The 27,874-nt window shown below is 43.7% G+C and overlaps 1 protein-coding gene across 1 annotated transcript in view; it reads right to left on the reverse strand.

Annotated features, from left to right (window-relative positions):
• Positions 1-1,412: 1,412 nt before the first annotated feature.
• LOC109881512 (V-set and immunoglobulin domain-containing protein 10-like 2) overlaps positions 1,413-27,874 on the reverse strand; it is a 53,394-nt gene continuing 26,932 nt past the window's right edge. The window contains exons 7-10 of the mRNA XM_031809092.1: positions 12,222-12,344; positions 9,903-9,927; positions 2,604-2,710; positions 1,413-1,910 (exon numbers count right to left, since the gene is read on the reverse strand). Coding sequence (XP_031664952.1) covers positions 1,804-1,910; positions 2,604-2,710; positions 9,903-9,927; positions 12,222-12,344 — 362 coding nt within the window. The 3' untranslated portion in view covers positions 1,413-1,803. The remainder of the gene's footprint in view (positions 1,911-2,603; positions 2,711-9,902; positions 9,928-12,221; positions 12,345-27,874) is intronic.

The following is a 27,874-nucleotide window of genomic DNA, read 5'->3' on the forward strand; positions in this document are numbered from 1 at the left end:
TCGGTAAAGGTCTCTGTCTCTCTCGGTATAGGTCTGTCTCTCTCGGTATAGGTCTGTCTCTCTCGGTATAGGTCTGTCTCTCTCGGTATAGGTCTGTCTCTCTCGGTATAGGTCTCTGTCTCTCTCGGTATAGGTCTGTCTCTCTCGGTAAAGGTCTCTGTCTCTCTCGGTATAGGTCTGTCTCTCTCGGTATAGGTCTGTCTCTCTCGGTATAGGTCTGTCTCTCTCGGTATAGGTCTGTCTCTCTCGGTATAGGTCTCTGTCTCTCTCGGTAAAGGTCTCTGTCTCTCTCGGTATAGGTCTGTCTCTCTCGGTATAGGTCTGTCTCTCTCGGTATAGGTCTGTCTCTCTCGGTATAGGTCTGTCTCTCTCGGTATAGGTCTCTGTCTCTCTCGGTATAGGTCTGTCTCTCTCGGTAAAGGTCTCTGTCTCTCTCGGTATAGGTCTGTCTCTCTCGGTATAGGTCTGTCTCTCTCGGTATAGGTCTGTCTCTCTCGGTATAGGTCTGTCTCTCTCGGTAAAGGTCTCTGTCTCTCTCGGTATAGGTCTGTCTCTCTCGGTATAGGTCTGTCTCTCTCGGTATAGGTCTGTCTCTCTCGGTATAGGTCTGTCTCTCTCGGTATAGGTCTGTCTCTCTCGGTATAGGTCTCTGTCTCTCTCGGTATAGGTCTGTCTCTCTCGGTAAAGGTCTCTGTCTCTCTCGGTATAGGTCTGTCTCTCTCGGTATAGGTCTGTCTCTCTCGGTATAGGTCTGTCTCTCTCGGTATAGGTCTGTCTCTCTCGGTATAGGTCTCTGTCTCTCTCGGTAAAGGTCTCTGTCTCTCTCGGTATAGGTCTGTCTCTCTCGGTATAGGTCTGTCTCTCTCGGTATAGGTCTGTCTCTCTCGGTATAGGTCTGTCTCTCTCGGTATAGGTCTCTGTCTCTCTCGGTATAGGTCTGTCTCTCTCGGTAAAGGTCTCTGTCTCTCTCGGTATAGGTCTGTCTCTCTCGGTATAGGTCTGTCTCTCTCGGTATAGGTCTGTCTCTCTCGGTATAGGTCTGTCTCTCTCGGTAAAGGTCTCTGTCTCTCTCGGTATAGGTCTGTCTCTCTCGGTATAGGTCTGTCTCTCTCGGTATAGGTCTGTCTCTCTCGGTATAGGTCTGTCTCTCTCGGTATAGGTCTGTCTCTCTCGGTATAGGTCTCTGTCTCTCTCGGTATAGGTCTCTGTCTCTCTCGGTATAGGTCTGTCTCTCTCGGTATAGGTCTGTCTCTCTCGGTAAAGGTCTCTGTCTCTCTCGGTATAGGTCTGTCTCTCTCGGTAAAGGTCTCTGTCTCTCTCGGTAAAGGTCTCTGTCTCTCTCGGTATAGGTCTGTCTCTCTCGAGTTGGTGTGTAACCATTATTTTGTATCAAATAAAATAAGTTGTGATAAGAACTGTACTTTATTTCAACCTGGAAGGCAGAATAGACAAGTGCTTAGGCTGCATTCACACCATCTCCTATATTTGTAAATACCAGCATACCAGCATTGGAAAAATACACTTGCACGCCCTTCCAACTGGTAATTACTAGTGGGAAACTCGTCTATCATCTCTGAGCTTCGACTTCTCCCACATGCTGAACTCTGACATCACATACTAAGGAAATTACCTTGATAACAGCATTTTTGGAAGTTAAATGCAACAGCAAAGGATTATTCACGAAAAATGATCTATTAGTATGGTATAATGTTTTTGAGCATGATAGCTGTACTTTTAATACAAATTGTATTTGCCGAGTTTCCCACTGGTTATGAACGCAGCATGTATGGATGTGTGAAATCTTCAGCCTGTTGCCATGACAGTGATGGTGACGTTCACGGGTTCGTTGTCCTCAGCAGTTAGAGGAGGGGAGACGGGGGAGGCAGCCCTAGGAGATGACATGGACGGACCTAGAGAACAGAAGATTAATTTATCATAGAACTGATTGGATTTATTAACGTGTTAAAGATTTGTGCCCAATATATAGGCTATATATATATATATATATATATATATATAGCCTATCATAATCACATCAATAAATTGGTTATAACGAACTCCAAACCCAGTATGTAACTTCCAGATTATAACATTTTGGGTTAAGTGACCAAAATTCACATAGAAATGTTAGTTATAGATCTGTCATTCTCATTGTAAGCAAGTCTAAGAAGAGGTAGATCAGTTCTATGTGCTCTATATGTAAATTTGGTTTTGTCTTAGTTTGTGTTTGATACACCAGCTTCAAACACAATATTTTAGGTTATTGAAAAGATATTTCACAGCGGTTTGGGTATACAATGATATGCTCTGGATTAGACTCACACTGAAATTAGACAAACATTATAGAATTGTGGCAATCAATCACAGAGCGATTACTACTTTGGGGCTGCAGGGTAGCCTAGTGGTTAGAGCTTTGCGAGTTCAAACCCCCGAGCTGACAAGGTACAAATCTGTCGTTCTTCCCCTGAACAGGCAGTTAACCTACTGTTCCTAAACTGTCATTGAAAATAAGAATTTGTTCTTAACTGACTTGCCTAGTAAAATAAAAATGACATAGGCCTGGTGGGAGATTGTCTCATTATGTTAATGAGACATTAGGTTACCTGGGCTAGGGGAGGGGCAATGTTCTGTAGCTCCTCCCTCTCCATCAACTCCTCCCATCACCTCATCATCAGGGAGGTTGATGTTCTCCCTGGACCGGCTGTGCTGCCTACACACGCACACATATATATATATATATACACACATATTATATACACATTATACATTATACATTATATATATATAAAAAACACAACCCTGTCTTTCAAAGATAATTTGTAAAAATCCAAATAATTTATACATATCAAATATCTTCATTGTAAAGGGTTTAAACACTGTTTCCCATGATTGATCAATGAACCATAAACAATTAATGAACATGCACCTGTGGAACAGTCGTTAAGACACTAACAGCTTACAGACGGTAGGCAATTAAGGTCACAGTTATGAAAACTTAGGACACTAAAGAGGCCTTTCTACTGACTCTGAAAAATACCAGAAGAAAGATGCCCAGGGTTCCTGCTCATCTGCGTGAATGTGCCTTAGCCATGCTGCAAGGAGGCATGAGGACTGCAGATGTGGCCAGGGCTATAAATTGCAATGTCCGTACTGTGAGACGCGTAAGACAGCGCTACAGGGAGACAGGACGGACAGCTGATCATCCTCGCAGTGGCAGACCACGTGTTACAACACCTGCACAGGATCGGTACATCTGAACATCACACCTGCGGGACAGGTACAGGATGGCAACAACAACTGCCCAGGTTACACCAGGAACGCACATTCCTCCATCAGTGCTCAGACTGTCCGCGAGAGGCTGGACTGAGGGCTTGTAGGCCTGTTGTGAGACAGGTCCTCACCAGACATCACCGGCAACAACGTTACCTATGGGCATAAACCCACCGTCGCTGGACCAGACAGGACTGGCAGGACTGGCAAAACGTGCTCTTCACTGACAAGTCGCAGTTTTGTCTCACCAGGGGTGATGGTAATTTTGAAAATTACTCTCTCCAGAAATAAGTCTCTCACGGTTGCCGCCTGCTACCGACCCCCCTCAGCTCCCAGCTGTGCCCTGGACACCATTTGTGAATTGATCGCCCCCCATCTAGCTTCAGAGTTTGTTCTGTTAGGTGACCTAAACTGGGATATGCTTAACACCCCGCCAGTCCTACAATCTAAGCTAGATGCCCTCAATCTCACACAAATCATCAAGGAACCCACCAGGTACAACCCTAACTCTGTAAACAAGGGCACCCTCATAGACGTCATCCTGACCAACTGGCCCTCCAAATACACCTCCGCTGTCTTCAACCAGGATCTCAGCGATCACTGCCTCATTGCCTGTATCCGCTACGGAGCCGCAGTCAAACGACCACCCCTCATCACTGTCAAACGCTCCCTAAAACACTTCTGTGAGCAGGCCTTTCTAATCGACCTGGCCCGGGTATCCTGGAAGGACATTGACCTCATCCCGTCAGTTGAGGATGCCTGGTCATTCTATAAAAGTAACTTCCTCACCATTTTAGATAAGCATGCTCCGTTCAAAAAATGCAGAACTAAGAACAGATACAGCCCTTGGTTCACCCCAGACCTGACTGCCCTCGACCAGCACAAAAACATCCTGTGGCGGACTGCAATAGCATCGAATAGTCCCCGTGATATGCAACTGTTCAGGGAAGTCCGGAACCAATACACGCAGTCAGTCAGGAAAGCTAAGGCCAGCTTCTTCAGGCAGAAGTTTGCATCCTGTAGCTCCAACTCCAAAAAGTTCTGGGACACTGTGAAGTCCATGGAGAACAAGAGCACCTCCTCCCAGCTGCCCACTGCACTGAGGCTAGGTAACACGGTCACCACTGATAAATCCATGATTATCGAAAACTTCAATAAGCATTTCTCAACGGCTGGCCATGCCTTCCGCCTGGCTACTTCAACCTCGGCCAACAGCTCCGCCCCCCCCGCAGCTCCTCGCCCAAGCCTCTCCAGGTTCTCCTTTACCCAAATCCAGATAGCAGATGTTCTGAAAGAGCTGCAAAACCTGGACCCGTACAAATCAGCTGGGCTTGACAATCTGGACCCTCTATTTCTGAAACTATCTGCCACCATTGTCGCAACCCCTATTACCAGCCTGTTCAACCTCTCTTTCATCTCGTCTGAGATCCCCAAGGATTGGAAAGCTGCCGCAGTCATCCCCCTCTTCAAAGGGGGAGACACCCTGGACCCAAACTGTTACAGACCTATATCCATCCTGCCCTGCCTATCTAAGGTCTTCGAAAGCCAAGTCAACAAACAGGTCACTGACCATCTCGAATCCCACCGTACCTTCTCCGCTGTGCAATCTGGTTTCCGAGCCGGTCATGGGTGCACCTCAGCCACACTCAAGGTACTAAACGACATCATAACCGCCATCGATAAAAGACAGTACTGTGCAGCCGTCTTCATCGACCTTGCCAAGGCTTTCGACTCTGTCAATCACCATATTCTTATCGGCAGACTCAGTAGCCTCGGTTTTTCGGATGACTGCCTTGCCTGGTTCACCAATTACTTTGCAGACAGAGTTCAGTGTGTCAAATCGGAGGGCATGCTGTCCGGTCCTCTGGCAGTCTCTATGGGGGTGCCACAGGGTTCAATTCTCGGGCCGACTCTTTTCTCTGTGTATATCAATGATGTTGCTCTTGCTGCGGGCGATTCCCTGATCCACCTCTACGCAGACGACACCATTCTATATACTTTCGGCCCGTCTTTGGACACTGTGCTATCTAACCTCCAAACAAGCTTCAATGCCATACAACACTCCTTCCGTGGCCTCCAACTGCTCTTAAACGCTAGTAAAACCAAATGCATGCTTTTCAACCGGTCGCTGCCTGCACCTGCATGCCCGACTAGCATCACCACCCTGGATGGTTCCGACCTAGAATATGTGGACGTCTATAAGTACCTAGGTGTCTGGCTAGACTGCAAACTCTCCTTCCAGACTCATATCAAACATCTCCAATCGAAAATCAAATCAAGAGTCGGCTTTCTATTCCGCAACAAAGCCTCCTTCACTCAAGCCGCCAAGCTTACCCTAGTAAAACTGACTATCCTACCGATCCTCGACTTCGGCGATGTCATCTACAAAATGGCTTCCAACACTCTACTCAGCAAACTGGATGCAGTCTATCACAGTGCCATCCGTTTTGTCACTAAAGCACCTTATACCACCCACCACTGCGACTTGTATGCTCTAGTCGGCTGGCCCTCGCTACATATTCGTCGCCAGACCCACTGGCTCCAGGTCATCTACAAGTCTATGCTAGGTAAAGCTCCGCCTTATCTCAGCTCACTGGTCACGATGGCAACACCCATCCGTAGCACGCGCTCCAGCAGGTGTATCTCACTGATCATCCCTAAAGCCAACACCTCATTTGGCCGCCTTTCGTTCCAGTACTCTGCTGCCTGTGACTGGAACGAATTGCAAAAATCGCTGAAGTTGGAGACTTTTATCTCCCTCACCAACTTCAAACATCAGCTATCTGAGCAGCTAACCGATCGCTGCAGCTGTACATAGTCTATTGGTAAATAGCCCACCCTTTTCACCTACCTCATCCCCATACTGTTTTTATTTATTTACTTTTCTGCTCTTCTGCACACCAATATCTCTACCTGTACATGACCATCTGATCTTTTATCACTCCAGTGTTAATCTGCAAAATTGTAATTATTTGCCTACCTCATGCATTTTGCACACATTGTATATAGACCCCCCCTTTGTTTTCTACTGTGTTATTGACTTGTTAATTGTTTACTCCATGTGTAACTCTTTGTTGTATGCTCACACTGCTATGCTTTATCTTGGCCAGGTCGCAGTTGCAAATGAGAACTTGTTCTCAACTAGCCTACCTGGTTAAATAAAGGTGAAATAAAAAATAAAATAAAAAAATGGTCGAATTCGGGGCGGTGTGTTACAGATTCATCGGATTGAACTTGTCATTGCAGGCAATCTCAAAGCTGTGTGTTACAGGGAATACATCCTCCTCCCTCATGTGGTACCCTTCCTGCAGGCTCATCCTGACATGACCCTCCAGCGTGACAATGCCACCAGCCATACTGCTCGTTCTGTGCGTGATTTCCTACAAGACAGGAATGTCAGTGTTCTGCTATGGACAGCGAAGAGCCCGGATCTCAATCCCATTGCGCACGTCTGGGACCTGTTGGATCGGAGGGTGAGGGCTAGGGCCATTCCCCCCAGAAATGTCCGGGAACTTGCAGATGCCTTGGTGGAAGAGTGGGGTAGCATCTCACAGCAAGAACTGGCAATTCTGGTGCAGTCCACGAGGAGGAGAGGCACTGCAGGTACTGACTGTTTCTTTTGATTTTGACCTCCCCTTTGTTCAGGGACACATTATTCCATGTTTGTGGAACTTGTTCAGTTTATGTCTCAGTTGTTGAATCTTATGTTCATACAAATATTTACACAAATTTGCTGAAAATAAGCGCAATTGACAGTGAGAGGACGTTTCTTTTTTTGTTGGGTTTATATACACACAGACACATATTATATATATATATATATATACACACACACAGTGCATTTGGAAAGTATTCAGTCCTTTTTCTACATTGTTACGTTACAGCCGTCTTCTAAAATGTATTAAATGTTTTTCCTCATCAATCTACACACATTATTCTACAATGACAAAGCAAAAACAGATTTTTAGACATTTTTGCAAATGTACTAAAAATTAGAAACTGATATCACATTTAGTATTCTGATCATTTTCTCAGAACGTTGTTGAAGCACCTTTGGTAGCGATTACAGCCTTGAATCTTCTTGGGTATGAAGTTACAATCTTGTTACACCTGTATTCGGGGAGTTTCTCCCATTCTCTGCAGATCCTCTCAAGATCTGTCAGGGTGGATGGGGAGCGTCGTTGCACAGCTATTCTCAGGTCTCCCCAGAGATGTTCGTTTGGGTTCAAGTCCGGGCTCTGGCTGTGTCACTCAAGGACATTGCGACTTGTCCCGAAGCCACTCCTGCGTTGTCTTGGCTGTGTGCTTAGGGTCTTTATCCTGTTGGAAGGTGAACCTTCGCTCCGCTCTGGAGCAGGTTTTCATCAAGGATCTCTGTACTTTGCTCCGTCATCTTTCCCTCGATCCTGACTAGTCTCCTAGTCCATGCTGCTGAAACACATCCCCATAGCATGATGCTGCCACCATCATGCTTCACAGTAGGGATGGTGCCAGGTTATCTCCAGCCAAAGAGCAAAAAATTGGTTTCATCAGACCACATGTTTCTCATGGTCTGAGAGTCCTTTAGGTGCCTTTTGGCAAACTCAAAGCAGACTGTCAGGTGACTTTAACTGAGGAGTGGCTTCCGTCTGGCCATTCTACTATAAAGGCCTGATTGGTGGAGTGCTGCAGAGATGGCTGTCCTTCTGGAAGGCTCTCCCATCTCAACAGAGGAACTCTGGAACTCTGTCAGAGAGACTATCAGGTTCTTTCTTAGTCACCTCCCTGACCAAGGCCCTTCTCCCCAAATTGCTCAGTTTGGTCGGGCAGCCAGCTCAAAGAAGAGGGTTGGTGGTTCCAAACTTCTTCTTCTTATACACACACATATTATATACACTGTATATATATATATATATATATATATATATATATATATATATATATATACAGTTGAAGTCTGAAGTTTACATACACCTTAGCCAAATACATTTGAACTCCGTGTTTTACAGTTCCTGACATTTAATCCTAGTAAGAATTCCCTGTCTTAGGTCAGTTAGGATCACCACTTTATTTTAAGAATGTGAAATGTCAGAATAATAGTAGAGCGAATTAATCACATTCCTAGTGGGTCAGAAGTCTACATACACTCAATTAGTATTTGGTAGCATTGCCTTTAAATTGTTTAACTTGGGTCAAACGTTTCAGGTAGCCTTCCCTCCTTTTCACAATAAGTTGGGTGAATTTTGGCCGATTCCTCCTGACAGAGCTGGTGTAACTGAGTCAGGTTTGTAGGCCTCCTTGCTTGCACACGCTTTTTCAGTTCTGCCCACATTTTCTATGGGATTGAGGTCAGGGCTTTGTGATGGCCACTCCAATACCTTGACTTGGTTGTCCTTCAGCCATTTTGCCACAACCTTGGAAGTATGCTTGGGGTCATTGTTCATTTGGAAGACCTATTTGTGACCGAGCTTTAACTTCCTGACTGATGTCTTGAGATGTTGCTTCAATAAATCCACATAATTTTCCTTTCTCATGTCTTCATCTATTTTGTGAAGTGCACCAGTCCAACCTGCAGCAAAGCACCCCCACAACATGATTCTGCCACCCCGTGCTTCATGGTTGGGATGGTGTTCTTCAGCTTGCAAGACTCCCCCTTTTTCCTCCAAACATAACGATGGTCATTATGGCCAAACAGTTCTATTTTTGTTTCATCAGACCAGAGGACATTTCAGCATCTCCAGCATCTTCACAAGATCCTTTGCTGTTGTTCTGGGATTTTTCGCACTTTTCGCACCAAAGTAGCCAAAGTAGTCACCTCTAGGAGACAGAACGCGTCTCCTTCCTGAGCAGTATGAAGGCTGTGCGGTCCCATGGTGTTTATACTTGCGTACTATTGTTTGTACAGATGAACGTGGTACCTTCAGGCATTTGGAAATTGCTCCCAAGGATGAAACAAACTTGTGGAAGTATACAAAAAACAATTCTGAGGTCTTGGCTGATTTCTTTTGATTTTCCCATGATGTCAAGCAAAGAGGCACTGAGTTTTAAGGGAGTCCTTGAATTACATCCACAGGTACACCTTCGATTGACTCAAATTATGTCAATTAGCCTATCAGAAGCTTCTAAAGCCATCACATAATTTTCTGGAATTTTCCAATCAGTTTAAAGGCACATTCAACTTGGGGGCTGCAGGGTTGCTTAGTGGTTAGAGCGTTGGACTAGTAACCGAAAGGTTGCAAGTTCGAATCCCCGAGCTGACAAGGTACAAATCTGTCGTTCTGCCCCTGAACAAGGCAGTTAACCCACTGTTCCTAGGCCGTCATTGAAAATAAGAATTTGTTCTTAACTGACTTGCCTAGTTAAATAAAGGTAAAAAATAAATAAAATAAAAATGACTTGTGTCACACACAAATTAGATGTCCTAACCGACTTACCAAAACTATAGTTTGTTAACAAGAAATTAGTGGAGTGGTTGAAATACAAGTTTTAATGACTCAAACCTAAGTGTAAGTAAACTTCCGACTTCAACTGTATATACACACACACAAAATACACATGATACCCACATTATATATATATACACACACCTGTGTTACATACACAAATAATGTATACTCATGTTTTACACATGGCCTGTGTGACTCCATACTCACATTCCAAACAGCATGTCATGGAGTCCTGTTTAGAGACAAGAGAGTTAAAGTCAGAATAAACTGTTGTTGTATCCTGATACCTCCTGGTCAGGATCAGATTAAACTGTTGTTGTATCCTGATACCTCCTGGTCAGGATCAGATTAAACTGTTGTTGTATCCTGATAACTTCTGGTCAGGGTCAAACTGGACAGTTTTACTTTAATCTCTTCATTCAAAGACTCAATCATGGAAACTCCTGAACTGTGTCAGCATGCTAGTCAGGGTCATAATGTATTTGTATTTACTATGGATCCCCATTTGCTTCTGGAAAGGCAGCAGCTACTCTTCCTAGGGTCCAGCAAAACATTACAATACATTCACACATTTCACTACACAATGTGTGCCCCTGGGGTCAGGGTCATCATACTAGTTAAGGTCAGGTTCTTCATGGTAGTTAGGATCAGGGTCATCATGCTAGTTAGGGTCAGGATCAGCATGCTAGTCAGGGTCATCATGTTAGTCAGGTTCAGCATGCTAATTAGGGTTAGAGTTTACATTAACTGGATGGTTAGGTTAGAGTTTACATTAGCTGGATGGTTAGAGTTAGAGTTTACATTAACTGGATGGTTAGGGTTAGAGTTTACATTAACTGGATGGTTAGGGTTAGAGTTTACATTAACTGGATGGTTAGAGTTTGAGTTTACATTAACTGGATGGTTAGAGTTAGAGTTTACATTAACTGGATGGTTAGAGTTTGAGTTTACATTAACTGGATGGTTAGAGTTTACATTAACTGGATGATTAGAGTTTACATTAACTGGATGGTTAGAGTTAGAGTTTACATTAACTGGATGGTTAGTGTTAGTGTTTACATTAACTAGGTGGCTAGGGTTAGAGTTTACATTAACTGGATGGTTAGAGTTTACATTAACTGGATGATTAGAGTTTACATAAACTGGATGGTTAGAGTTTACATTAAATGGATGGTTATACTTTACATTAACTGGATGATTAGAGTTTACATTAACTGGATGATTAGAGTTTACATTAACTGGATGGTTAGAGTTTACATTAACTGGATGGATAGGGTTAGAGTTTTCTTGGGTCCTGCAACACTAAGGCAGTTATATGCTATTAAAAATGTTACATTACATTTCGAAACACTTTTCACAACACATTAAGTGTGTTCCCTCAGGCCTTCAAACAGATATCTACAATACAAAATCCATGTGTACGTGTGTGTAAGCGTGTTTCTTTGCGTGTGTGTCTCTTCACAGTTCCGCTGTTCCATAGGGTGTATTTTTACCTGATAAATCTGATTCTACTGTTGTGGAAAAGAGTTCCATGTAGCCAAGGGCTTTACATAGTACTTTGCGCCCACCATAGTCTGTTCTTGAGTGTTGCAGTGATTTCACTCGCTGTAGTAGCTGGCGTGTATAGTGTTGAGTCATCCGCATACATAGACACACTTTACTCAAAGCCAGTGGCAGGTCATTTGTAAAGATTGAAAAATGTAAGGGGCCTAGACAGCTGTCCTGGGGAATTCCTGATTCTACCTGGATAATGTTGGAGAGGCTTCCATTAAAGAACACCCTCTGTGTTCTGTTAGACAAGTAACTCTTTATCCACATTATAGCAGGGCGTGTAAAGCCATATCACACGTTTTTCCAGCAGCAGACTATGATCGATAATATCAAAAGCCACACGGAAGTCTAACAAAATAGCCCCTACAATCTTTTTATCAATTTATCTCAGCCAATCATCAGTCATTTGTGTAAGTGCTGTGCTTGTTGAATGTCCTTCCCTATAAGCATGCTGAAAATGTGTTGTCAATTTGTGTACAGTAAAATAGCATTGTAACTGATCAAACACAATATTTCTTAAAAGTTTACTAAGGGTTGGTAACAAGCTGATTGTTTGGCTATTTGAGCCAGTAAAGGGGTCTTTACTATTCTTGGGTAGCGGAATGACTTTAGCTTCCCTCCTGACCTCAGGGCACATACTTTCTACTAGGCTTAGATTGAAGATATGGCAAATATTATCCTAGGTAATTTTCCATCCAAGTTGTCAGACCCCGGTGGCTTGTCATTGTTGATAGACAACGGAATTCAAAATTACAATTCTTGTCTTTCATAATTTGATCAATTATACTTGTGAAGTGTTTGTTGCTTGCATGTCGTGTCTAAATTTGCTAATCTTGACAATGAAATTGGCAATATCAGTGGGTATTCTGATGAATGAGCCATCTGATTCAATGAATGATGTATCTGAGTTTGTGTATAGTGTGTGTGTGTAGTGTTTGAGTATTTAGTGTGAATTTGTAGTGTGTGTGTACGTACGGGGGTTGTTGTTGCGGTTGCGGATGATGTACATGAAAAGCAGAACGGTTGCTATGGCAGCGATAAGCATCCCTCCGATGGCTGCTCCAATCACAGCAGGGTACGCACTGAAGGGAGGGTCCGCTGCAAAACATACACATTTCACACACACACACACACACACACACACACACACACACACACACACACACACACACACACACACACACATAGTCAGAAATGTATACCTTCTACCATTTACAGCGAGCTTGACATTGACAGATTCCGATTGCGCTGACATCTGCAGCATTTACGTTAATGTGATCTTCGCAAACATTGGGGAAAATGCCCTTAAAATCTGCATTGTCCGCTCGAAGGTGACCTGCACAATAGCACAGCTAGGTTTGAATCCCGGCCTTTGCTAACTAGCTATGTTTTGTGTAAAAATGTGGGATATATTATCAACATTCGGTTGTGGTGCATGATGTCCATACAAACTAACTGGCTAATGTCGGCTAGGACGTTAGTGAATCAGTGATGCTTTGATGACATGAACACTCAGAACTAATCTCTAACAGAATAGACAGAGCTAACAGTTTCAGAACTAATCTCTAACAGAATATTCAGAGCTAACACGTTCAGAACTAAACTCCAACAGAATAGACCAAGCTAACAGGTTCAGAATTCATCTCTAACAGAATAGACAGAGCTAACAGGTTCAGAACTAATCTCTAACAGAATAAACAAAGCTAACAGGTTCAGAACTATTCTCTTTCAAGATAGAGATTAGATCTGAACCCGTTAGCATTGTTTCACAGAATAGACAGAGTTTACAGGCTCAGAACATATCTTTGGTAGAATATAGAGAGCTAACAGCTTCAGAACTAATCTCTAGCAGAATAGTCCAAGCTAACACTTTCAGAACTAGTCTCTTAAAATAGAGATTAGGTCTGAACTCGTTAGCATTGTCTATCTTGAAGGAGATTAGCTTTGTCTAGTACTGTCTTTTACCTATCTAGGGCCATTTCTTTAATCGACGCCTTTCTTCCCAGTCGCCTATTTGGTGTGTGATATTCTGACTGCTATCAACTTGCTTTGTTGATTGTTGACACATCAACCAGGATTAAGTGGCATGCCAATTTGTGACTTGTTATTTTAGTAATACGTTTCTGTATTGTTTAACCTTTATTTAGCTAGGCAAGTCAGTTAAGGCCAAATTCTTATTCACAATGATGACCTAGGAAGAGTGGGTTAACTGCTTTGTTCAGGGGCAGAACGACAGATTTTTACCTTGTCAGTTCAGGGATTCGATCTAGCAACCTTTCAGTTACTGGACCAACGCTCTGACCACTAGTCTACCTGCCATATTGGAGGGGGGAGTGGTTTCTCCTCTCCTAGGCAATCAGCAGTTAATACAGGGAGGTGTGCTCTTCACCTTTGCAAGTCAATTAGCAATTGTTATTAGTACTTCAGTCTTCCCTGTCTTCACTGTGGCAGCTGTAAGCGGCGGTTTCGTTGCATAACTAAGACTGTTGCCAAAACGTTACTGATGAGTTATTTGAGGAAGGAAAGAGAGGAAGGCTCCACAACACTCTCTCACTTTAGTATCTTACCTAGTAATTTACAGATGATCTCATTTTACTCTTTTGTAGCTTTGTAAACTGTGTGTGTTTTCTATCCCAGTTCACTCTTATCCCTTTAGGCTTTACAGATGCTCCCCACCTCTTGACTGCAACCCTTCTAATTTAGTGTACCCTGTGTGCACAACCCATGTGGAATCCCTAGTTTCTGGAAGCGTTTAGAACTGCCGATCTGTGGTCAACAATACTGAGTTCATCTCAGCCTATGCTGCCCTTCAGTCCCTTGACTTCTTGGCACTGACAGTGACATGGGTCACCCCAGAGAATCAAAACAAATCAACGTTTATTTGTCACGTACGCCGAATACAACAGGTGTACACCTTACAGTGACATGCTTACTTACAGGCTCTAACCAATAGTGCAAAAAAGATGTTAGGTGAACAATAGGTAGGTAAAGAAATAAAACAACAGTATAAAGAGAGGTTACACACAGTAGAGAGGCTATATACAGTAGAGAGGCTATAGACAGTAGAGAGGCTATATACAGTAGAGAGGCTATAACAGTAGAGAGGCTATAGACAGTAGAGAGGCTATAGACAGTAGAGAGGCTATAGACAGTAGAGAGGCTATATACAGTAGAGAGGCTATAGACAGTAGAGAGGCTATAACAGTAGACAGGCTATAGACAGTAGAGAGCCTATATACAGTAGAGAGGATATAACAGTAGAGAGGCTATATACAGCAGAGGCTACAACAGTAGAGAGGCTATAGACAGTAGAGAGGCTATAGACAGTAGAGAGCCTATATACAGTAGAGAGGCTACATACAGCAGAGGCTATAACAGTAGAGAGGCTATAGACAGTAGAGAGGCTATAGACAGTAGAGAGGCTATACACAGTAGAGAGGCTATAACGGTAGAGGCTATATACAGTAGATAGGCTATAGACAGTAGAGATGCTATATACAGTGGAGAGGCTCCAGCCCGCTGATCATCAACACTGGGGCCCCACAAGGGTGCCTTCTGAGCCCTCTCCTGTACTCCCTGTTCACCCACGACTGCGTGGCCATGCACACCTCCAACTCAATCATCAAGTTTGCGGACGACACTACAGTGGTAGGCTTGATTACCAACAACGACGAGACGGCCTACAGGGAGGAGGTGAGGGCCCTCGGAGTGTGGTATAAGGAAAATAACCTCACACTCAACGTCAACAAAACTAAGGAGATGATTTTGGACTTCAGGAAACAGCAGAGGGAGCACCCCCCTATCCACATCGATGGAACAGTAGTGGAGAGGGTAGTAAGTTTTAAGTTCCTCGGCATACACATCACAGACAAACTGAATTGGTCCACCCACACAGACAGCATTGTGAAGAAGGCGCTGCAGCGCCTCTTCAACCTCAGGAGGCTGAAGAAATTCTGCTTGTCACCAAAAGCACTCACAAACTTCTACAGATGCACAATCGAGAGCATCCTGTCGGGCTATATCACTGCCTGGTACGGAAGCTGCTCTGCCCACAATCGTAAGGCTCTCCAGAGTGTAGTGAGGTCTGCACAACGCATCACCGGGGGCAAACTACCTGGCCTCCAGGACACCTACACCACCCGATGTCTCAGGCAGGCCATAAAGATCATCAAGGACAACAACCACCCGAGCCACTGCCTGTTCACCCCGCTGTCATCCAGAAGGCGAGGTCAGTACAGGTGCATCAAAGCAGGGACCGAGAGACTGAAAAACAGCTTCTATCTCAAGGCCATCAGACTGTTAAACAGCCACCACTAACATTGAGTGGCTGCTGCCAACACACTGACTCAACTCCAGCCACTTTAATAATGGGAATTGATGGAAATTGATGATATATCACTAGCCACTTTAAACAATGCTACTTAATATAATGTTTACATACCCTACATTACTCATCTCATATGTATATGTATATACTGTACTCTATATCATCTACTGCATCCTTATGTAATACATGTATCACTAGCCACTTTAAACTATGCCACTTTGTTTACATACCGTACATTACTCATCTCATATCTATATACTGTACTCGATACAGTAGAGATGCAAAATATAGTAGAGGCTATAGACAGTAGAGAGGCTATAGACAGTAGAGAGGCTATATACAGTAGCGAGGCTATATACAGTAGAGAGGCTATATACAGTAGAGAGGCTATATACAGTAGAGAGGCTATATACAGTAGAGAGGCTACATACAATAGAGAGGCTATATACAGTAGAGATGCTATATACAGAAGATAGAGGCTATAGACAGTAGAGAGGCTATAGACAATAGAGATGCTATATACAGTAGAGATGCTATATACAGAAGATAGAGGCTATAGACAGTAGAGAGGCTATAGACAGTAGAGAGGCTATAGACACTAGAGAGGCTATATACAGTATAGATGCAAAATACAGTAGAGAGGCTATTGACAGTAGAGAGGCTATAGACAGTAGAGAGGCTATAGACAGTAGAGAGGCTACATACAGTAGAGAGGCTATAGACAATAGAGATGCTATATACAGTAGAGATGCTATATACAGAAGATAGAGGCTATAGACAGTTGAGAGGCTATAGACAGTAGAGAGGCTATAGACACTAGAGAGGCTATATACAGTAGAGAGGCTATTGACAGTAGAGAGGCTATAGACAGGCTATAGACAGCATAGAGGCTATAGACAGTATCGAGGCTATAGGCAGTAGCGAGGCTATAGACAGTAGAGAGGTTATGTACAGTAGAGAGGCTATAGACAGTAGAGAGGCTATAACAGTAGAGAGGCTATATACAGTAGAGGGGCTATATACAATAGAGAGGCTATAGACAGTAGAGAGGCTATATACAGTAGAGAGGCTACATACATTAGAGGGGCCACATACAGTAGCGAGGCTATATACAGTAGAGAGGCTTTAGACAGTAGAGAGGCTATAGACAGTAGAGAGGCTATAGACAGTAGCGAGGCTATAAAAGTAGCGAGGCTACATACAGACAGCGGTCAGTCAGGCTGATTGAAGTAGTATGTACATGTAGATATGGTTAAAGTAACTATGCATATATGATGAACGGTGATCAGGCCTACCACTGTTGTGTCGTCTGCAAACTTAATGATGGTGTTGGAGTCATGCCTGACCATGCAGTCCTGGGTGAACAGGGAGTACAGGAGGGAACTGAGCACGCACCCCTGGGAAGCTCCAGTGTTGAGGATTAGCGTGGCAGATGTGTTGCTACCTACCCTCATTACCTGGGGGCGGCCCGTCAGGAAGTCCAGGATCCAGTTGCAGAGGGAGGTGTTTAGTCCCAGGATCCTTAGCTTAGTAATGCGCTTTGAGGGTACTATGGTGAACACTGAGCTGTAGTCAATGAATAGCATTCTCACATAGGTGGCGGGGCGGCAGGGTAGCCTAGTGGTTAGAGTGTTGGACTAGTAACCGAAAGGTTGCAAGTTCGAATCCCTGAGCTGACAAGGTACAAATCTGTCGTTCTGCCCCTGAACAGGCAGTTAACCCACTGTTCCTAGGCCGTCATTGAAAATAAGAATTAGTTCTTAACTGACTTTCCTAGTAAAATAAAGGTAAAATTAAAAATAAATAAATAATAAAGGTGTTCCTTTTGTCCAGGTGGGAAAGGGCAGTGTGGAGTGCAATAGAGATTGCATCATCTGTGGATCTGTTTGGGTGGTATGCAAATTGGAGTGGGTCTAGTGTTTCTGGGATAATGGTGTTGATGTGATTCATTACCAACCTTTCAAAGCACTTCATGGCTACAGACGTGAGTGCTATGGGTCTGTTGTCATTTAGGCAGGTTGCTTCTCTGTTCTTAGGCACAGGAACTATGGTGGTCTGCTTGAAACATGTTGATATTACAGACTTAATCGGGGACATGTTTAAAATGTCATTGAAGACACCTGCCAGTTGGTCAGCACATACCCGGAGCACACGTCCTGGTAATCCGTCTGGCCCCGCAGCCTTGTGTATGTTGACCTGTTTAAAGGTCTTACTCATGTCGGCTACGGAGAGCGTGATCACACAGTCGCCCGGAACAGCTGATGCTCTTATGCATGCCTCAGTGTTGCTTGCCCCCGAAGCGAGCATAGAAGTGATTTAGCTCGTCTGGTAGGCTTGTGTCACTGGGCAGCTCGCAGCTGGGCTTCCCTTTGTAGTCTGTAATAGTTTGCAAGCCCTGCCACATAAGACGAGTGTCGGAGCCGGTGTAGTATGATTCAATCTTAGCCCTGTATTGACGCTTTGCTTGTTTGATGGTTCGTCGCAGGGCAAAGCAGGATTTCTTGTAAGCTTCCAGGTTAGAGTCCCGCACCTTGAAAGCGGCAGCTCTACCCTTTAGCTCAGTGCGAATGTTGCCTGTAATCCATGGCTTCTGGTTGGGGTATGTACGGACAGTCACTGTGGGGACGACGTCCTCGATCCACTTATTGATAAAGCCAGTGACTTGATGTGGTGTACTCCTCAATGCCATCGGAAGAATCCCGGAACATGTTCCAGTCTATGATAGAAAAACAGTCCTGTAGTTTAGCATCTGCTTCATCTGACCACTTTTTTTATAGACAAATTCACTGGTGCTTTTGCTTGTAAGCAGGAATCAGGAGGATAGAGTTGTGGTCTGATTTACCAAATGAAGGGCGAGTGAGAGCTTTGTACGCGTCTCTGTGTGTGGAGTACAGGTGATCTAGAATGCTTTTCCCTCTCGTTGCACATTTAACATGTTGATGGAAATTTGGTAGAACTGATTTAAGTTTCCCTGCATTAAAGTATCCGGCCACTAGGAGCGCCTCTGGGTGAGTGGTTTCCTGTTTGCTTATTTCCTTATACAGCTGACTGAGTGCGGTCTTAGTGCCAGCATCTGTCTGTGGTGGTAAATAAACAGCCACAAAAAGTATAGCTGAAAACTCTCTAGGCAAGTAGTGTGGCCTGCAATTTATCACAATATACACTTCTTCAGGCGAGCAAAATTTAGAGAATTCCTTAGAATCCGTGCATCAGCTGTTGTTTACAAATATGCACAGACCGCCCCCCCTCGTCTTACCGGAGTGTGCTGTTCTATCTTGCCAGTGCACGTGTATCCCGCTAGCTGAATATCCATGTCGTCATTCAGCCACGATTCCGTAAAAAATAGGATATTACAGTTGTTGATGTCCCGTTGGTAGGATATTTGTGATTGTACCTCATGTCGGCCCCGCCGGGTTTTTGGAGAATGTCTTGTGCGTCTTGTAAATTGAAGAAAAAATCTTTGTCTAATCCGAGGTGAGCAATCGCTGTCCTGATATCCAGAAGCTCTTTTTTGCCGTAAGATACGGTTGCAGAAACATTATGTACAAAATAAGTTACAAATAACGCAAAAACGCAAAAAAAACACATAATAACACAAGTGGTTCAGCGCACGTAAAACTGCTGCCATTTCTTCCAGCTGTTCTTCCAGCTGCAATCTCTTCATCTGACTACATTTTCTCTCATAGTCCGAGAGCATCTGGTCATTGCGGTGGTGGTACATGGCTACTTGTTTCTGCTAACTGTAGATTTTCTCTTTTCTCCCTCTCTCACCTGTCCATCTCTTCTCTCACCTGTCCATCTCATTTGAATTCCATGCTGTCACTGTCACTTGTCCACTAAAGCTTAACACTGTTGAAATCTGTCACCCACCAGGTGGCCTTGGACAGTTCCTCAATGAGCTTGGAACCTTGATAAGCTCATTTCCTTGACGATGGCTCGCCGCTCTTCGCACTTGGCGACTATAATCTCCCAATTTATTTTCAACTCTCTTTCCCCTCGCCTCTTTTGACCTCTCCCTTTCCCAATCGCCTCCAACCTGGCTGCCCGAAAATCTGCCCGCTCGAAACCATCTCATCATCACTTCAGACCATCTCTGCAGACGTTCTCACTTCCCTCATCAACTCATCCCTGATCACTGGCTGTGTTCCTTCTGACTTCAAAATGCCCCTAGTCGCTACCCTCCTCAAGAAACCAACACTCGACTCATCTGACGTCAAAAACTACTGACCTGTATCCCTTCTTTCTTTTCTTTCCAAAACACTTGAGCGTGCTGTCTCTGACTTAATCTCTCGCTATCTCTTTCCAAGCAATTTTCTTGACCCTATCCAGTCAGGCTTCAAGACGGGTTGCTCAACCGAGACTTCTCTTCTCTATGTCACGGAGGCTCTCCATACTGCCGAAGCTAAATCGCTGTCCTCTGTTCTCATCCTCCTACATCTATCCATTGCCTTCGGCACCGTGAACCATCAGATCATCCTCTCCACCCCTCAGGGCTGGGCATCTCAGGCTCTGCACACTCTTGGATTGCATTGTACCTGGCAGGCCGCTCCCACCAGGTAACGTGGAGAGGATCTGTGTCTGCACCATGTACTCTCCCGACTGGTGTCCTTCAGGGGTCAGTTCTAGGCCCTCACCTCTTCTCTCTATTCACCAAGTCACTAGACTCCATCATATCCTCACATGGTCTTTCCAATAACTGCTATGAGGATGACATTCAACTACTTTTCTCCTTCCGCCCTTCCGACACCCAGGTGGCGTCTCTGAGTGCCTGGCAGATATCTCAACTTGGATGTCGGCCCACCACCTTAAGCTCAACCTCGACAAGATGGAGCTGCTATTCCTCCCGGGGATTGGCTGCCCGCTCTCCATCACAGTTGACAACTCCACTGTGTCTCCCTCCCAGAGTGCAAAGAACCTCGACTTAAACCCTGAACAACAACCTGTCGTTCTCTGAAAACATCAAAGCAGTGACTAGCTCCTGCAGGTTCATGCTCAATAACATCCGTAGAGTACGACCCTACCTCACAAAGGACGTGGCGCAGGGTCCTAATCCAGGCACTTCCCATCTCCTGTCTGGACTACTGCAACTCGCTTTTGGCTGGGCTCACTGCTTGTGCCATCAAACCCTTGCAATTTATCCAGAACGCTGAAGCCCACCTGGTGTTCAACCTTCCCAAGTTCTCCTATGTCACCCCGCTCCTCCGCACACTCCACTAGCTTCCAGTCGAAGCTCACATCCACTACACTTCTCTGTCCTGGCACCCCAAATGGTGGAAGCAGCTTCCCCCTGTGGCTTGGACAACAGAGTCCCTGCCCATCTTCCAGCAGAGCCCCCCCCCCCCCCAACATTGCTGTTAGCTAATTTATTGAGGACTTACTATGACTGATATGCAGTTGTCCCACATAGCTATCTTAAAATTAATGCACTAACTGTAAATCGCTCAGGATAAGAGTGTCTGCTAAATGACTTAAATGTAAAATGTTGACAAAGCTAACATGTTCTGAACTAATCTCTAACAGATAGACAAATATAATGGGTTCAGAACTAATCTCTAAGAGAATATACAGAACTAATGGGTTCCGACGTAATCTCTAACAGAATAGAACTAATCTCTAACCGATAGACAAAGTTAACGGGTTCAGAACTATTCTCTAACAGAATATACAGAACTAACGGTTCAGAACTCACCTCTAACAGAATAGACAAAGCTAACATGGTCAGCAGTAATCTCTAACAGAATATAACTCATCTCTAACGGAATAGAAAAAGCTAACGGGTTCAGAACTAATCTTTAACAGAATAGACAGAGCTAACGGGTTCAGAATTAATCTCTAACAGAATAGACAAAGCTAACATGGTCAGAAGTAATCTCTAACAGAATATAACTCATCTCTAACAGAATAGAAAAAACTAATGGGTTCAGAACTAATCTTTAACAGAATCGACAGAGCTAACAGGTTCAGAATAGCCCCTAACAGAATAGACAAACCTAACGGGTTATTAAGTGACTGATAAATACTGAAGAAATGCAACTGTTATTAACATATTAATTGATAGCAATCCAGGCTTCTTTGTCGAGTTTCTCTCCTCATCTCCTGCTCATATTTCCTCTCATCTTGTACATCTCTTCACCTCTCTTCATTCTCTCTGTTTTCTACTCTCCTCTCTTTGTTGCACATGTAAAATAGCTGTTTTGGAAACTCTATAGAATAATGAGAAACACCAATCAGAGTTTTCTATCAGCTGCAGGATAAATCTTATTGGCCATCACAATGGAGAAATTTGATTAGCTATTCAGGACAAAACAGTTTCTATACAGACAGACAACTGAGAGGGAGGGAAGGACAAAGCGGGAGAGAAGGAGAGGAAGGGATGGAGAGATGAAGGAGGGGTAGGGTTATTGTAAGGCCATGTGTCTGTCTGTGTGTGTGTGTGTGTGTGTGTGTGTGTGTGTGTGTGTGTGTGTGTGTGTGTTTCACCTGAGAGAAAAAAACAAAAAGGGAAGAAGATTAGGGTTAGTCTCGCATCAGTCTGTCAACAAGCTGCATCATGGGAATGTTTTAACTCATGGCCAATCAATGGAACGAATTGCAAAAATCACTGAACCTGGAGACTTACAGTGGAGCAAAAAAGTATTTAGTCAGCCACCAATTGTGCAAGTTCTCCCACTTAAAAAGATGAGAGAGGCCTGTAAATTCATTAAAAATCCTACAATGTGATTTTCTGGATTTTTTAAATCATTTTTTCTGTCATAGTTGAAGTGTACCTATGAAGAAAATTACAGGCCTCTCTCATCTTTTTAAGTGGGAGAACTTGCACAATTGGTGGCTGACTAAATACTTTTTTGCCCCACTGTATATCTCCCTCTAACTTTAAGCATCAGCTGTCAGAGCAGCTTACCGCTCACTGTTCCTGTACACAGCCAATCTGAAAATAGCACACCCAACTACATCATCCCCATATTGTTATTTATCTTCTTTCTCTTTTGCACCCCAGTATCTCTACTTGCACATCATCATCTGCACATCTATCACTCCAGTGTTAATGCTAAATTGTATTTATTTTGCCTTTATGGCCTATTTAAAAAATGAATCAAATCAATGACCTCTGGATCTTTCTCAATTTGTCTTTCTGTGATTCCCTCACATCCTGTCTTCTTCTCAACCGTATTGGAGGCGAAGATCCATTGCCCCTGCCCTCTGATCTTCTTCTCCAGTGTGTGAAAGAGGAGATAAGGAGAGAGGATACTAGGAATGGAGATATGTCTCTATCTCTTGCTGCCTCAACCTCTTTTGCTGTCTGTCTCAATCTCTTTTGCTAGCTGTCTCAATATCTTTTGCTGTCTGTCTCAATCTCTATCTTGCGGTCTCTTGCTATCTCTCTCTCTCGCCATCTTTCAATTCAATTCAAAGGGTTTTATTGGCATGGGAAACAGATGTTTACAAACCAAAGCAAGTGAAATAGTTCATAAACAAAAGTGAACTGAAAACAATAAAAAATGAACAGTAAAAAGAATAGAGACATTTCAAATGTCATGAACTCAGCAAAAAAAGAAATGTCCCTTTTTCAGGACCCTGTCTTTCAAAGATAATTCGTAAAAATCCAAATAACTTCACAGATCGTCATTGTAAAGAGTAAAAACACTGTTTCCCATACTTAAACAATTAATGAACATGCAACACTTTCACAAAAACAAGAAAAGCATTCAAATAAAATCATGTACCTTTGAAGAACTTCAGATGTTTTCAATGAGGAGACTCTCAGTTAGATAGCAAATGATCAGTTTTTCCAAAAATATTATTTGTGTAGGAGAAATCACTCCATTTTGTTCATCACGTTTGGCTAAGAAAACCATCCCGAAAATTCAGTCATTACAACGCAAACAATTTTCCAAATTAACTCCATAATATCGACAGAAACATGGCAAACGTTGTTCACATATCTATTCAATGATAAATCATTCGTGGCAGTTTGGTTTCTCCTCTGAACCAAATGGAAAAATGCACGCAGCTGGAGATTACGCAATAATTTTGACGGAGGACACCAAGCGGGCACCTGGTAAATGTAGTCTCTTATGGTCAATCTTCCAATGATATGCCTACAAATACGTCACAATGCTGCAGACACCTTGGGGAAACGACAGAAAGTGTAGGCTCATTCCTGGCGCATTCACAGCCATATAAGGAGACATTGGAACACAGCGCATTCAAAATCTGGGGCACTTCCTGTATGAAATGTAATCTTGGTTTCGCCTGTAGCATTAGTTCTGTGGCACTCACAGACAATATCTTTGTAGTTTTGGAAACGTCAGAGTGTTTTCTTTCCAAAGCTGTCAATTATATGCATAGTCGAGCATCTTTTCGTGACAAAATATCTTGCTTAAAACGGGAACGTTTTTTTATCCCAAAATTAAAAGAGCGCCCCCTATATCGAAGAAGTTAATATGTCTATATACAGTGTTGTAATTATGTGCATATAGTTAAAGTACAAAATGGGAAATAAATAAACATAATTATAGGTTGTATTTGCAATGGTGTTTGTTCTTCACTGATTGCCCTTCTCTTGTGGCAACAGGTCACACATCTTGCTGCTGTGATTGCACACTGTGGTATTTCACCCAATAGATATGGAAGTTATGCATAGTTTTTGTGTGCTCTAGGAACGGTGTCTAGATGGAACTTGTATTTGTGGTCCTGGCAACTGGACCTTTTTGGAACACCATTATTTTTGTCTTACTGAAATGTACTGTCACTGTCCAAGTCTGACAGAATCTGTGCAGAAGATCTAGGTGCTGCTGTATAGGCCCTCCTTGGTTGGGGACAGTAGACATTTGACTTCAGATTCTAGTAGGGTGAGGCTGGGTGCTGCAGACTGTTCTTGTGCCCTTGGGGCGGCAGGGTAGCCTAGTGGTTAGAGCGTTGGACTAGTAACCGAAAGGTTGCAAATTCGAATCCCCGAGCTGACAAGGTACAAATCTGTCGTTCTGCCCCTGAACAGGCAGATAACCCACTGTTCCTAGGCCGTCATTGAAAATAAGAATTTGTTCTTAACTGACTTGCCTAGTAAAATAAAGAATAAATAAAAATGTTGAAGAGGGTGGGGCTCAAGGTGCATCCCTGTCTCACCCCACGGCCCGTGGAAAGAAAGGTGTGTGTTTTTTGCCAATTGTAACCAAACACTTGTTGTTTGTGTCCATGGATTTTATATTGTTGTATTTTTTCCCCGAACACCACTTTCCATCAATTTGTATCTGTATGTATTATGGATCCACATTAGCTGGGGCAAAAAAGTACTTAGTCAGCCACCAATTGTGCAAGTTCTCCCACTTAAAAAGATGAGAGAGGCCTGTAATTTTCATCATATGTACACTTCAACTATGACAGACAAAATGAAAAAAAAATATCCAGAAAATCACATTGTAGGATTTTTAATGAATTTATTAGCAAATTATGGTGGAAAATAAGTATTTGGTCACCTACAAACAAACAAGATTTCTGGCTCTCACAGACCTGTAACTTCTTCTTTAAGAGGCTCCTCTGTCCTCCACTCGTTACCTGTATTAATGGCACCTGTTTGAACTTGTTATTAGTATAAAAGACACCTGTCCACAACCTCAAACAGTCACACTCCAAACTCCACTATGGCCAAGACCAAAGAGCTGTCAAAGGACACCAGAAACAAAATTGTAGACCTGCACCAGGCTGGGAAGACTGAATCTGCAATAGGTAAGCAGCTTGGTTTGAAGAAATCAACTGTGGGAGCAATTATTAGGAAATGGAAGACATACAAGACCACTGATAATCTCCCTCGATCTGGGGCTCCACGCAAGATCTCACCCCGTGGGGTCAAAATGATCACAAGAACGGTGAGCAAAAATCCCAGAACCACACGCGGGGACCTAGTGAATGACCTGCAGAGAGCTGGGACCAAAGTAACAAAGCCTACCATCAGTAACACACTACGCCGCCAGGGACTCAAATCCTGCAGTGCCAGATATGTCCCCCTGCTTAAGCTAGTACATGTCCAGGCACGTCTGAAGTTTGCTAGAGAGCATTTGTATGATCCAGAAGAAGATTGGGAGAATGTCATATGGTCAGATGAAACCAAAATATAACTTTTTGGTAAAAACTTAACTCGTCGTGTTTGGAGGACAAAGAATGCTGAGTTGCATCCAAAGAACACCATACCTACTGTGAAGCATGGGGGTGGAAACATCATGCTTTGGGGCTGTTTTTCTGCAAAGGGATCAGGACGACTAATCCGTGTAAAGGAAAGAATGAATGGGGCCATGTGTCGTGAGATTTTGAGTGAAAACCTCCTTCCATCAGCAAGTGCATTGAAGATGAAACGTGGCTGGGTCTTTCAGCATGACAATGATCCCAAACACACTGCCCGGGCAACGAAGGAGTGGCTTCGTAATAAGCATTTCAAGGTCCTGGAGTGGCCTAGCCAGTCTCCAGATCTCAACCCCATAGAAAATCTTTGGAGGGAGTTGAAAGTCCGTGTTGCCCAGCAACAGCCCCAAAACATCATTGCTCTAGAGGAGATCTGCATGGAGGAATGGGCCAAAATACCAGCAACAGTGTGTGAAAACCTTGTGAAGACTTACAAAAAAACATTTGACCTCTGTCATTGCCAACAAAGGGTATATAACAAAGTATTGAGATACACTTTTGTTATTGACCAAATACTTATTTTCCACCATAATTTGCAAATAAATTCATAAAAAATCCTACAATGTGACTTTCTGGATTTTTTTTCTAATTTTGTCTGTCATAGTTGAAGTGTACCTATGATGAAAATTACTGGCCTCTCTCATCTTTTTAAGTGGGAGAACTTGCACAATTGGTGGCTGACTAAATACTTTTTTGCCCCACTGTATGTGTGTGTATAGTGTGTATGTTATCGTGTGTGTGTGTATGCATGTGTCTGTGCCTGTTTGTGTTACTTCACAGTCCCCGCTGTTCTATACAGTGTTTTTGATCTGTTTTTTAAAATAAAATGTTATTGCTTGCATCAGTTACTTGATGTGGAATAGGAATAGCCATGTAGATATGGCTGTATGTAGTACTGTGCACCTCCCATAGCCTGTTTTGGACTTCAAATCAAATCAAATCAAATTTTATTTGTCACATACACATGGTTAGCAGATGTTAATGTGAGTGTAGCGAAATGCTTGTGCTTCTAGTTCCGACAATGCAGTAATAACCAACAAGTAATCGAACTAACAATTCCAAAACTACTGTCTTATACACACAAGTGTAGGGGAGTAAAGAATATGTACATAAAGATATATGAATGAGTGATGGTACAGAGCGGCATAGGCAAGATACAGTAGATGGTATGTTGGCAGCAGCCACTCAATGTTAGTGGTGGCTGTTTAACAGTCTGATGGCCTTGAGATAGAAGCTGTTTTTCAGTCTCTCGGTCCCAGCTTTGATGCACCTGTACTGACCTCGCCTTCTGGATGATAGCGGGGTGAACAGGCAGTGGCTCGGGTGGTTGTTGTCCTTGATGATCTTTATGGCCTTCCTGTAACATCGGGTGATGTAGGTGTCCTGGAGGGCAGGTAGTTTGCCCCCGGTGATGCGTTGTGCAGACCTCACTACCCTCTGGAGAGCCTTACGGTTGTGGGCAGAGCAGTTGCCGTACCAGGCGGTGATACAGCCCGCCAGGATGCTCTCGATTGTGCATCTGTAGAAGTTTGTGAGTGCTTTTGGTGACAAGCCGAATTTCTTCAGCCTCCTGAGGTTGAAGAGGCGCTGCTGCGCCTTCTTCACGATGCTGTCTGTGTGGGTGGACCAATTCAGTTTGTCTGTGATGTGTATGCCGAGGGACTTAAAACTTACTACCCTCTCCACTACTGTTCCATCGATGTGGCTAGGGGGGTGTTCCCTCTGCTGTTTCCTGAAGACATTTCCTGGAGATTTCCTGGAGATGTTGTTGCCTACCCTCACCACCTGGGGGCGGCCCGTCAGGAAGTCCAGTACCCAGTTGCACAGGGCGGGGTCGAGAGCCAGGGTCTCGAGCTTGATGACGAGCTTGGAGGGTACTATGGTGTTAAATGCCGAGCTGTAGTCGATGAACAGCATTCTCACATAGGTATTCCTCTTGTCCAGATGGGTTAGGGCATTGTGCAGTGTGGTTGAGATTGCATCGTCTGTGGACCTATTTGGGCGGTAAGCAAATTGGAGTGGGTCTAGGGTGTCAGGTAGGGTGGAGGTGATATGGTCCTTGACTAGTCTCTCAAAGCACTTTGAGCACTCAAACTTTCTTGGGAACAGGAACAATGGTGGCCCT

Source organism: Oncorhynchus kisutch, linkage group LG29 (genome assembly GCF_002021735.2).
Source record: "Oncorhynchus kisutch isolate 150728-3 linkage group LG29, Okis_V2, whole genome shotgun sequence".
NCBI lineage: Eukaryota > Metazoa > Chordata > Actinopteri > Salmoniformes > Salmonidae > Oncorhynchus > Oncorhynchus kisutch.